This window comes from Microcebus murinus, chromosome 1 (genome assembly GCF_040939455.1).
Source record: "Microcebus murinus isolate Inina chromosome 1, M.murinus_Inina_mat1.0, whole genome shotgun sequence".
In the NCBI taxonomy this organism is placed as follows: domain Eukaryota; kingdom Metazoa; phylum Chordata; class Mammalia; order Primates; family Cheirogaleidae; genus Microcebus; species Microcebus murinus.
Genome location: NC_134104.1, coordinates 104,651,216 through 104,663,806, shown reverse-complemented (window position 1 = coordinate 104,663,806; position 12,591 = coordinate 104,651,216). Strand labels below are relative to the sequence as shown.

The 12,591-nt window shown below is 40.0% G+C and overlaps 1 protein-coding gene across 1 annotated transcript in view; it reads left to right on the top strand.

Moving 5' to 3' along the window:
• ARHGEF26 (Rho guanine nucleotide exchange factor 26) overlaps positions 1 to 12,591 on the top strand; it is a 126,056-nt gene that overhangs the window by 99,067 nt on the left and 14,398 nt on the right. The window contains exon 12 of the mRNA XM_012774383.3: positions 9,802 to 10,011. Within this exon, the coding sequence (XP_012629837.1) occupies positions 9,802 to 10,011 (210 nt within the window). The remainder of the gene's footprint in view (positions 1 to 9,801; positions 10,012 to 12,591) is intronic.

Genomic DNA, 12,591 nt, shown 5'->3' with positions numbered 1-12,591 from the left:
AAAGTAAGCACCTGACAAAGAGAAATGGGAGAGCCATGTTTGTTTTAGTTCAGTCCTGATGCATCCCCATGGGGCAGGGCGCATAGGGGCTTGATGGCCAAGGAAGCAGGAGAGGATGGCAGCTGATTATAGAAAATTCCAGCCACGAGTAGAAAATCCCCTTTTCCACAGAACACCTATTAACATACAACTAGTTTGGGAAGCAGAAAGAGCTATTTAAAAGTACTGACTAACACCTTATAGGATAAATGGGATGGGGGCATTGGTTTCAAAGGAGACAGAAGTGATTGGAGATTTAGAACGTGCTGTGCCTCCTTTTGACTGGTACTGATCATCCAGGTATGGTGCAGTCAGTGGTCATGCCCTTTTGCTCCCACCAGTCCTGGTGTGCCCTTCAACACATTTAGAGCGTGCAGATAGGTGGGCCTGATCTGGGCATTGGGCACAATACCAAAAGAATGCTGAAAGCTGGCGAAGTTTTGTTATCTATAACAGTAAATGAAATCATCTCCTAGTTTGTTTTTCATTCTTCTCCTCAATCCTCTGCCCCTAAATGGTCTGGCCATGATGTTCTTAGGTATTCCTTATGGTTAGATCAGTAGTAATATTAATAAGGTGATAAGAGCCTATATTATTGAGCCATATACCTTGTACCGTTCACTGTGCTCAAAGTGTATATGCAACATACCAATGAATTTTCACAGTAACCTAGTATTATTACCAATTTACAAATGAAGACACTGAGGAAAAAAGAGATAAAACACCTTTTTAAGATCTTTCAGCAGAGCCAGGATTTTAATCTGAGTCTCTGATACCAGAGACTCAATTTCTTTGTTTTCATCACTTCTTGATTTCATTTTTCTAGAATGTTTTCACATTTTCCCTCATCCTACAATGTTATTGGGAAAAATAACCTAGAAATTTATACCTTTTTGTTGATTTTGATAAACGCCCTTTCCAAAGCAAATTTTTGTTGAGTATTCTTACAGTTTTATTGGATGTAGGAGAAAACTGGAGCCACTACCAAATTGTATTTGCAGGTTTTCCTCTACTTTTAGCTGATCCAGCATCGGAATCCGGGGAAGAGTTTTCTTTTCATAACATTTCCTTCCTGCGGACATTTAAGGCAGGAGAGTTTCACTTCCTGATTCCTGCTTCCATAAACATTGTATATATTGACATAACTTGAGCTCTGTGACATGTTACAAATCCTCAGGTTTTATAAAAATAATTTTCTATAATAGAAGACTACCAGGTCATTGTCATTAGATCAGAGACTTAAGTTGGAACTTGCATTTTCCCAAGTAGTTTAAAATGCCCAGTGGCTTAAAGCTGCTCAGGCTCTCTGAAAAGGGTCATGGCCTGGTTTGGTGCCCATTTTTGAGTTTTTCCATGAGAATGCTCTTTCCCATTATAAAAACTTCTAGTCACCTGATACTATCTGTCTTCCTCTGTAGAATAAAACTCCTTCCTCAGGAAATTAACTTTAAGAGTGTCTTGGATAAAGGAAGGGCAATAAGACTGATTCAAAGCTCTTTGACTCCTGGAACCTAAAACTTGGTTGTTTCTAACTGTTGTGGCATTTGGTTCTAAACTCAAGATGGTGAGATAGGTGGAAAAGACATGAGAGCTCCATTTTCTTTTTCCTCTTCTTTTTTTCTCACACCACCCCATGCATGCTTGATTTCTTTGACACTGTGAGGTGTTGTGTCCTCCCAGTCTGTAAGGAGAGTTGACTTGCCATCCAGTGTTGAAAGCTGCCTCTACTGAGAAGCATGACGTCAATGCCTGGGGTCAGACAGACAGAACTGGGCTCAAATCCTGGCCATGTGTCCTTCAGCAAGTTACTTTTAATCTCTCAGAGCCTCAGTGTTCTGTGGATAAAACGGGTCTAATAACGTCATCATCATCATGGAGTTTCTGTGCAGATTAAATGAGATAATGCACATAGAGCTCTTACCACGGTGAATGTGCACAGTCCCTGCTGAGTGACTGATACATACTGACTGTAACTGATGTCAGTGTGGTGCTTCTGTCTCTGAAGATCTTGCCATAAATCAAATTACTTCCCTTCTACCTCTAGAATATTTTATTGTTTAAAAAAACTGGTTTAAAACTTTTATCCCATTGCTACACAGCTGAAGGTTGTGGCACACTCTGGCACCAGACCTGGATTTAAGGCCTCCAGAATAAGAGCACTGTAGGAATGCATGCCTTTAGCTCCATGCCTTTCCCTCCCCATCAGACCCACGTCAGACAGCAAGGGAGTGATGGAGAGCTATGGGTCTCCTTTTATTCTTTCTTTTATAAATTGCTGTGAATCATGTGTATGCTTTTGTGGTAGTGATCTTGTAACATCCCTCGCAGTTGATTAGGAGACAAAACAACATTGTGGATGAAAAATGAATTAAGTCAGGGGTGGTATTCCTGAATTGGAGTGTGGAGGGATGTGGGGTTGCTCTGTAATTTGGAGTAGCTTTTTACCCACTTAAGAAGCTGCCTTCTTGCTCTTCAGAGCTTGCTGAGTTCTGGTTATCCCAGGGAGAAAAAGCCTCAGTAAGGTGCTGATAGTCTCTCGGAGCTGCCCATCTTCTCTTTGTCAAAAGCAATGGGTTTGGGGCATCTCATGGGCGGCTACAGGGGTGCTGGGCCGTGGAATCTGGCAATCTGCGGTAAAGGGATTAGGGGCTTCCTGGTCCTGTTGTGGATCACTTGCCTTCTTTTTTTAATCTTACCGACAAATGTGTTCCTCATCTCCACTATTTGTTATATTATTGACAATGAAATAGGACACTTATGGCATGTTTGTTAATCTTCAGAATTATTTTGAGGAACTGAACAAGTAAGGCTTTGAAATTAATTTCACCTCAATATTGTGCCTTGTTTTGCTGGTCAAAGTGCTTGCCAAATTATGAATTTCTTGACATGGGTATTTAGCATTAATTATATTTAATCCACTTATGCTTTTGCAAAGAACATGTAATTATCAGGCTTTTAACAGAATGTCAGGCATTTTAAATGGATATTGTACTATTAGGGAAATAAAAAATAATAGCTAACATTTACTGAGTATTTACTGTAAGGTAGGCATGATTGTAAGTAAGAGCTTTACACACAATGAGGTAATGCATGTATTATCTTATTTAATCCTCACAATAATCCAGTGAGGTTGGAATTGTTGTCCCCATTTTACAGATGAGAAGACAGAGAGGATCAGTAACTTACTCAAGTTGACAAAGCAATTGAGTGATAGAATTGGATTTCTTACCAGACATTTCGAATCAAGTCTGTATTCTTCCCTAGTATACTATACTTCATTACTTTAAAACCCCAAAACTTTGTAGTATAATCCTAAATCCAAACTATAAAATTGAAATCTACCTCAATCAGGTGAAAAGGTGTTTTAATCCCTTGAAATAAATTTAAGCACCGTCCAATGTCCTCCATCCCAGCGAAGTTTAACTAGAGTATTTTTATTGCAGTTAAGCACAAGATCAAGTGTGAGGACTTAGGAATCATGTTTTTAGATAAAGAAGGGAAACAAGTTGAAATTTGCAGAGAAATTTGCAGATATGTCATACATATCTTGGAGGAAAATAGGAAGAATTTCTTTTGATCTCATAAAACCCCACGGACTCCTATGTATCAGCACTACTGGCAGAATGGAAAAGCCATTAAATCTGTATGCAGAGGGGTCTGGGAGAGGACCTTGGACAGTGAGCCCAAAGAAAGGTGGCTTAGGAATGTCACAAAAGGCATAAGAAGAAGAAGATGAGATTTCAGTGTCATCAAATTCTGCGCAACTGGGAAGAATAGTTGTAAAATCGAAAGCACTGAATTTGGTGGGCTGTTTGGGCCCTGGTGGCCTTGCAGAGCCATTTCACTGGCCTGTAAGCACACTGAGAAAACACAGGCAGCTGCTAGCTTAGGAGACATTTGTCTTGGCACCAGCAGACTCTAGTAAAGGTTTTTTTTAGGGCAGAGAAGCTGTATGAATATTTTCAAAAAAGCCTATGGAAAGGGAACTACTGACTAGGTAAAAAATAAGTGTCACTATCTTGAGGATATATGTGGAAAATAATTGTTTTTTGGATAAATCTTGATCATCATATCATTCCTTTTAAATTTAATTTAACTCTTGTACAAAAGGAAGAATTGGAAGTGCTGTGTGGGTTTCCATCTGTCAGATTTGGGCTATAAAAGAGAGTTCCAAAACAATGCAAGGGGTACACGAGACTTCTCACAGCCAGGGCTGAGAGAAACGGGCTATGGGAAAGCTGGCCTTTGCAATCTAACCTTTCCTTTTACTTTCCCCTCACCATTCTTTGTTTCTTCCTCCTGGGTCCATCTTGGTCAATGAGCCCCTTGTTTCCCGTTTCTGTTCATGCTTAGTAATTACCTAAGATGTTTGTTACTAGAGGTTAAGGCAGAAACTCGCCCTAAAGCATATGCATATGCATGCAAAGGCACTTCCCTGATCAGGAGGCAGGCCCTGAGAGGTCTGCGCCCAGGAGAAAGATCTGTCCCATCACCAACCTCTTCTTCATGCCTCCCACGTAGCCAGAGCTGGGTCCAAGGAAATATCCTGGCTTCAGGAGTGAGGTTGGGATCCAACATTTTTAAATCTTTCAGATGTTTCCCTAAATGTCTCAATATTATTCCATATTATTTATTTATTTTATTCCATATTATTTATTCAGCAACCCGTGAATTCTTCAGTGATCTGAAATGTCACCTCTATGGTATACTGAATCCCCAGACGTGTCTGTGCCCTCTCTTGAACCCACTGTTCTGTTTCACTCATCCGCCGTTTGACTCATGCCCCTGTTAAGTTAAATCCTAAATATTTTAAGGATTTAGTGGCTATTAGGAATAAGGTGACTTCTTCATTATATTTTCTCATTGGGTATTGTTCACATATAGGAAAGCATTTTTTTTTTTTCAATCTAACCACTAGACTGAATTCACTCTCACTTTGTGGTATATTTTCAGTCAGTGATGTCATCTGCGAGTAGTCAGTTGTTAGTAGGGCAGAAGAGACATTCCAATACTCAGTAGTTACTTCGTCTACATCCTTAAGCATCCACAGACACATAGAGTGATGATCATTTTAATATCTATGCATTTTTTTATTAAAAAAATTATTTTTTGCTTTTACTTGGGAAATAGTTCAACCATGCAGAAAATCATCAAACTGTAACATACCTATCATCCAAATTTAATAGATACTAATTTCTCACTAGATCCCCTTTTTTAAACAAACAAAAAAAGATATAAAATAGCACAGATTATTCAAAATCCCTCCCCTTATCCCTTCTTCCTCCTCCTTCCTAGAGTAACTACTGTGAGGAAGTTGGTCTCTGTTATTCCTGTGCTCACTACTGCATATGTATGTATATAGTTTTGGTATTTTTAAAATGTATGTTTGTTGTATGCAGTTTTTAAATGTTTTCCTGATTTGAAAATAATAAATCTATGCCCCAAATGAAAAATTCCTATCTTTATAAAAATTATGAGGCAGAAAGTTATAAAGTGCTCCGTAATAATCTCTTTAATTAAGAAAGCCACTATTCACAATAAAGTGTATCATTTTCTTTTACCCATGATGTTATGTTATTTATAGTAGAACCAAACAGTCTGAGCTGCTTAACAAAGAATACCTTCCAGGAGGCACAATTGAAGTATGTGTTTACCATCTTATCCTGTTCTCTGCTAGTAGTTCTTTATTTTGTTAAAAAAAAAGAAGAAGAAGAAATCTCAAAAGAGGTTACTAGGTCTTTAAAGTGTGTTTTGACAGGGAGACCCATCATTGTTTGCACACGGAGCAACAGACTTACATAGATTTGATTCGATAGCTGCACCTGATGGCAGCCGCTGCTTGCACAGAGCAGACGGCCTTGATGAGCAGCTGGTTAACCTGAAGCACATATAAGACAATCAAAGGAAGTCTCCATATAAACTTCTCCATGCAAGGAAAGGTGGTTTTTCCATTTGCCTTTTTCGGAGCAATTTAACTTCCTAATTACATGATCCAAATTGTTTCAGAGACTATGTAAACCATATGTTTGTTAAATGATCGAGACAAACATGGGGAAGTCTGATTAGCATCAACTTCCCTCAGGAAAGGGGTTTCTTTCCCACCCCAGCTCAGCCTCCTTACTGGCCACTGGTGAGTAAGCAGAACAGGGAAATGGGGCTGTAAATAGCTGCATCTGGCTATAGAGTCTCCTCTCCTCCTGCTCAGGTACATCCTTTTAACACAGAGTTGTTGTTCTGAATTAGGATGACAGATAGCAGGTGCTGGCTGACATAAGGAGAATAAATTCCATTCGATATTCAGAGAGGGAGAGATACTCATGATTATATTGAACCTTCATGATATTTAAGTGTGTGGGAGAACACATGAGCCAGCAAGTGAGCTGCTTTTCAGTTTTTGTTCCATTTTTTCCCTTTCTTTTCTTCCAGTCTTTGTTCCACTGGGTTTGAATGGTAGCCAACAAGGATAAATAATCAACTTACTTCACTACTGTTAAATGGAGTCAAGTTTTTTTTAATATTAAATTCACTAAAAGAGTAGCAAAAAAGTTATAAACACCTACATTATTTATTATATAATGCAGACGTTTAATAGACTAGATAAAATAATGATATTGGGTGATTAATGGTAAATCAGTTAAAAAACAAACAGGCCGATATGTTTTCTGTATCCTATTAATATTTTGGATCAGAAGTCCAAACAGTGGGCAGAAGTCCCTGTTCAGACATATTCAGTGACACAGCTGTGCAGATATGTGGAAATGGACACTTGAGATGAAATCACACAGCTAGCTATGAGCAGGGTAGCTGTAGTTTATCATTCGAACTGGACATTTGAGAGGACGACAGGCATAAACTGAGTCAAACAACCACCCTAGCTCTGAATCAATGGCATCGTAGTTGTCATTGCTTAATAGAACAGTTAATAAACGTTTTTTTTTAAAGTTTATCTACTTTTTCTGTCTTTATCCCCAAAAGACAAAGATTGAAAGCATCTATGAAATATACTAGCAGTTGTTTATATTTAGGCAAACATTGAGAAAATATGAACTTGGAAAATTAAGAGGGAAAAAGAGACTTAAGTAGTTTATTCACATCAGTTTATATTAGTTTCCTGTGAACTCTTGATCTTGAATTCTGTTGGAGGCAACTTAATAGTGAAACTACTTTATGCTGAAGACTTTTCAGGACTTGAGCCATCTTGAATGATGATATTATAGCATATACATCTCTTTGACTTTCATTTCTTTGGAAATGCCTACAATACCTATGCGAATGTTACTGTTTAAGGCCCTACCTATTACACAATTTCTCTGTCTGAAGAGGAATTATTTTTAACTGGAAACAGGTACCTTTGACTAACATGTCATCTTTTTTAACTTGTAAATTGGACCAAAACAGTAACCAGGAGGTGCAAAGAGAGGACAGTAACAAAGAAGTCCCAGTTCATCTTCTTTTTCTTGTCTTTTTGACGTCGTTGAGGTTTTTTTGTTTGTTAGTTTTGATGCTTTTGTTTGTTTTGATGCTTTGTTTTGTTTTGTTTTGTTTTTTGCTTTTTGGTTTTTATCCTGAGTTCTGGGTTGTTGAATGCATGTCTCAAATGTCTGTATAGCATTATAAACTTTTTCTGCTTTGCTAAAAACTGTTGTGTTTCTAATCAACCTGGTCTTTTAAGAATATCGCCATATTTGTTTGTAGAGTGTATGCTTTTATGCACTGCTTCCTCCTTTTGTAAATATCATGTGCCCTTTGATAAAGCCTCATTTTGGATATGAGAAATACTTTGCATATCCTGAGTGTGGATGTGTTCGTCTTTAGGCTGTCTCAGGAGAGCTTTGGAGATGATCTTGCCACATGAACTTTTAATTAATACAAATCACTACCCTAGGAACAAATAGGCTTAATCAGAAGGAAATATTTTGCTTTTATAGATGATAACTGTGTTTGTGGTTTTTTTTGAGGGAAGAATCTATCAAACTAAATTTTAGAAAAGATGATAAAGTTTCTCAAGGAGAGTTATAGGAAGTGGTGTACAGGCAGATGCCCACTACTGAATTAAAGAAATTCCAAGAAATCTTGAAGTACAAAGTGGCCTGTTCTGAAATTCCTAGTATATTTTACTGGGCACAAGGATTTTTCTTTTCTCTTAGCTCCCCTGACTTCATATATTTGTGTTTATTATTAAATAAGGTAATAATTCAGTGTTCCTAGAATACACTAGAATTTATTGAATATATATCCATTTATTTAACAGTTATTTACTGAGCTCTCCCATGTTTGGCTGCAAGAGTGCAGATATAGAAGAGAGGGAGCAATGTATTTAACCAGGTTTGGGGTTTGCCAGGCTAGTACAATCCAGGAGATGAGCATAGGAGTGAGTATAACTAGGTGCTGAGAAATCCAAGCTGAATAATTTAATATGCATGAAAGAGAGGACATGAGGGATTGAAGAATAAAGAAAACGGTGGTAGAGTCAATGGGCTGAAGGAACTGGTGTGTTAAATAATTGCTTGGGGTTGAGGATTAGGGGAGAAGAGTTGGAAAGGCAGGGCTTGCTGGTTAGAGAGTGAAGTGTTTGATGCTGGCATTACAAAGAGGTTGTAGTTGATGATAATGACAAGATCCAAGGAATGACTGCAGATGAGTGGCTGAAGTGGGACAGAGAACAAGATCATTGGAGAAGAGGAAGTTGGGGAGCTGCGAGTTCAGGGTAATGGAAGGATCCTCCACAGGGAAATTCAAGAAGGAAGTAGTGTTGTGGGGAGACAGAGAGCCAGCAATTAAACTTGTGGGGGAGGATCAAGAATGATCTAGGGGTCTGCAGATGACGCTGTAAGATAGAGACTGAGGGCATGAGCTTCAAAGCTGAGGACTCCTCCGGAGGAGGAAGTGGTCACTGGAAGCAGGGATGAAAAGCAAGCAGGGAGAGAGCCCTCAGGGGGTGCAGTGTCCTCTGGAGAGAGCCAATTTTCTGTTGAGGGAGGGTTCAGAGAAGAGGCTGAGGATTTAGGAGATTTTATTGGTTCCCTAAATGAGGTGCATTCACAGAGTGCACAGTGGAGGGAGTTCAGGAACCAGCTGAGGAGCTGAAGGAGGTGGGGGCGGATTAGGCATGTTCACAGTGCTGCAGGGATGAGAGTCCACAGACATTATAAGTCCTGGGTATAAGCAGGGACAGAGGGCATAGCAGGATTAGTCTTGGTGGTTTCTGAAGCAGGTGATGGGGCTGAGTGTGGGAGAGAAGGATGGGTTGGGCAGCTTGCCAGAAGCAAGCAGAACTCCATGGCTCTTCTCTCCTATGCACAGTTGTTTGGGGTTGGAGTATAGGGCTTTCCTACCCAAAGCATAGGTAGGTAACAAGGCCTCACCTACCTCTTCATTTTACAATGAAGGAGGATTAGTAGCTGGGGAGCATACATGTTGAAGCCTTACCAGGATGCATGCAAGTATCACTTATTATAAAAGTTCTAGGATGACATCAAATGAAACCTAGACAGTTTTGTATTTTTTTAGTATTGCTTTTATACTTGAGATGAAATTTGGTATGTAAAATACATATAAGTAGTAATTAGGTTTCATTGGAGGGGTCACATTGGTTCATAATCTGTAGATATAATACAAATTCCAATATATTTTTAAAAATAAGTCATTCTCTCTTTCTTTTCCTGCCTACTCTCTGCCACCTCTCTCTAAAATGGGACTTGAAAACTGACGATGTCACAGTCTATAGAATAGTTGACATGTTCTTTTCCCTTTTCCTTATAGTGAAGAAAGTTACAACGTCAATGATTATTCCTTAAGAGATCAGCTATTGGTGGAATCTTGTGACAATGAAGAGCTTAATTCTTCTCCGGGAAAGAACAGTTCCACGATGCTTTATTCGAGACAGAGCTCTGCTAGTCACCTCTTCACTCTGACAGTCCTTAGTAACCATGCGAATGAGAAAGTGGAAATGCTGCTAGGGGCTGAGACGCAGTAAGTATATGTATGGAATGGATTTCAGAATATCTGATGTCTGTCTCCTCCCCCTAATTGCCCTTGGTCTGCAGACTCCCTAAAACCAGTAGCTACTATTTATTTTTGTTGTTGTTGTTGAGCACCTATTATGTGCCGAGCACTGCATCTGGCGCTTTATACAAATGTTCTTTTCATTGTGATCCTCTGGTTGTTGTTATTTTTGTCCCTGTAAATCCTGATAGATGCATTATGCTTTAGGTGATGTGTTTTTTTTTTTTTTTTAATACAGTGGTTTAAAAATCATTTTACTTTTTTCATTAACAAAAATATATGATCCAGCAGCCTTAGGGAATATGACTCAATTGGTAGTTTGAGTCTGGGCCGTAAGTTTTCTTAGATAATGGAATTAACATCATTTCTCAGTCACCTGCTTTCAACCAGACAGCAGAAAGCTCAATGATTTCTGTCAAAAGAGCTGCTGAGTTTAGGGAAATGTGTTGATGAATCCTCTTCCCAATCCAGAGTGTATGCAGAGGGAGAACAGGCATCCCGTTCATGCCTGCAGTTTCACCAGCAGTGAGTGTGCGATCAGTCCTCATGTCAGGTTGTAGTCTGAAATGTCGGTTCCTGGTGCACGCATGGCCAAAGAGTGACCAAACACTCCAAAGTTAGGCAAGCACAAAAATGAGGTTTATTGAGGAGAGAAAGATAGGATTATAGGGCAAGAGCACGACATAGGTTTACAAAGCATGATGCATACGCCTCAGATGACGACCAAACCCACTGTCGCACTAACGGGAGAGCAAAAGGAAGGGGAAAAAGAGGGACTAGTTATGGTCTGTGTCTTGTTTTATAGTGCCCGTATTGGAACTTCCTTGGCTCAGATGTCACTGTGGAACCACTTTGATTAGACAGTTGGGAGTCAGATGACCTGAACCTTAACTATGAATGCAGGTTGTTCTAGGTCACTTCCCGGACTTTATGGTCCCCATGCTGCTTGGCCCAGGGGCTAGAGAGTCCTCTGCATTCTTTTGCAGCTGGCGCACCAAGTTCTGATTGGCAGATTCGTAGGGCATTCCCTCCTCCCCCAGGTATGGAGAACTAGGGTGGGCAGGATTAAGATAGGGGTAACAGCACCCACTTTTGTCCTTAGGAGACCTGGAATCCCTTGCTATCTACCTGACACTCACATGGGATGATGGGGGAGGGTTTGATTTTTGAGTTTACCCTTGTGATTTTTTTGGTCCATTTAGAGATAATTATCAATTTATTTATTTGGAAACCTGGAAGCCTCCTCTTGCAACAATTACCGTGAATAGATATTAGGTTGGGTAAGAGGGTGAAACAATGGAGGGAAAGAAGCAGCTGCCTAATTTTTTGTCCTCTCATGTTCCTACACACGTCTCTCGGCCACATGTGCCAAGGTTCCCATGTGGTGGTGGTCAGAACGGATCAGCAGCTGGTAAATAACAACCTTAAGACTGTAGCAAGATCTTAGAAAAAGTGACGCCGGAGAGACATCTCTACAGCCTCTCGCTCTGTTGCTGGGGCTAGAGCACAGTGGTGCCATCGTAGCTCACTGCAACCTCAGACTCCTGGGTTCAGGTGATCTTCCTGCAAGCTCCTCAGTAGCTGGGACTACAGACCTACACTGCCATTCCCAGATAATTTTTATTTATTTATTTTTTTCTGGAGACAGGGTCTCACTATGTTACCCAGGCTGGTCTCAAATTCCTGACCTCAAGCAATCCTACTTTGGCCCCCCAGAGTGCTGGGATTACTATAGGCGCGAGCCACTGCACCTGGCTAATATCTCTTTAAGAGTGATTTTAACAGTGCTACTGGGTCATTAAAGAGAAATGTTAAAAAAAATTATTCAATGACACTTGTTAAAGCACAGTAAGGCAGACTTTATTCAGGACCATCACAATAGGTATGGGGACCACTGCAACAGGGTCATGCAGTGGGGAAGAAAGACTGGGCTCAACTCTGAACATAGCACGGGCAAGTCAGAATTCATAGCCAAGGAGCAGTGCATGGAAAATTACTAAGAGTAAACATCAGGGTCAAGGAGGACTCTGGCTAAACTGAACTAACAGGATTCTTACTGAAGACAGGCCAAGGTGTTCAGACATCACCCTGGGGGCGGGAGGGATAGAGGATGAGTAATCTGATCAGATATCAAGGATTAGGGGGTATGGGGCTTCTTCCTAAACTGATTTACCAGGGTTCTTTGTTCAAACTGTGTTTTATGAGGAAGTGCACAGGTAGGCCTAGGAGAAGATTCAGAAGCCTGACTGAAGTTTGGCCAAGCAAAGAATCTTGCCAAAAGGCATAAGATAAGTGTGAAAATGACAAGGCATCCACATAAAATGTTAAATGATCATCTCATACCTTTTGACACTAGAAATGATACTTCAAGGCTGGCAAAAACCAAGAAGGACAGCTTGATGTGAAGCAATAGAATATTCCAAATGAACCTGAGAGTTAACAGAGCGAATGAATGAGAAAAGGAGCTTCATCTTCATGTGTGTTTACAAAACAAAGAAATGCCTTTCTTTGAAGTTTCCCCCCTCACATTGCTGAAATGCCCTGACA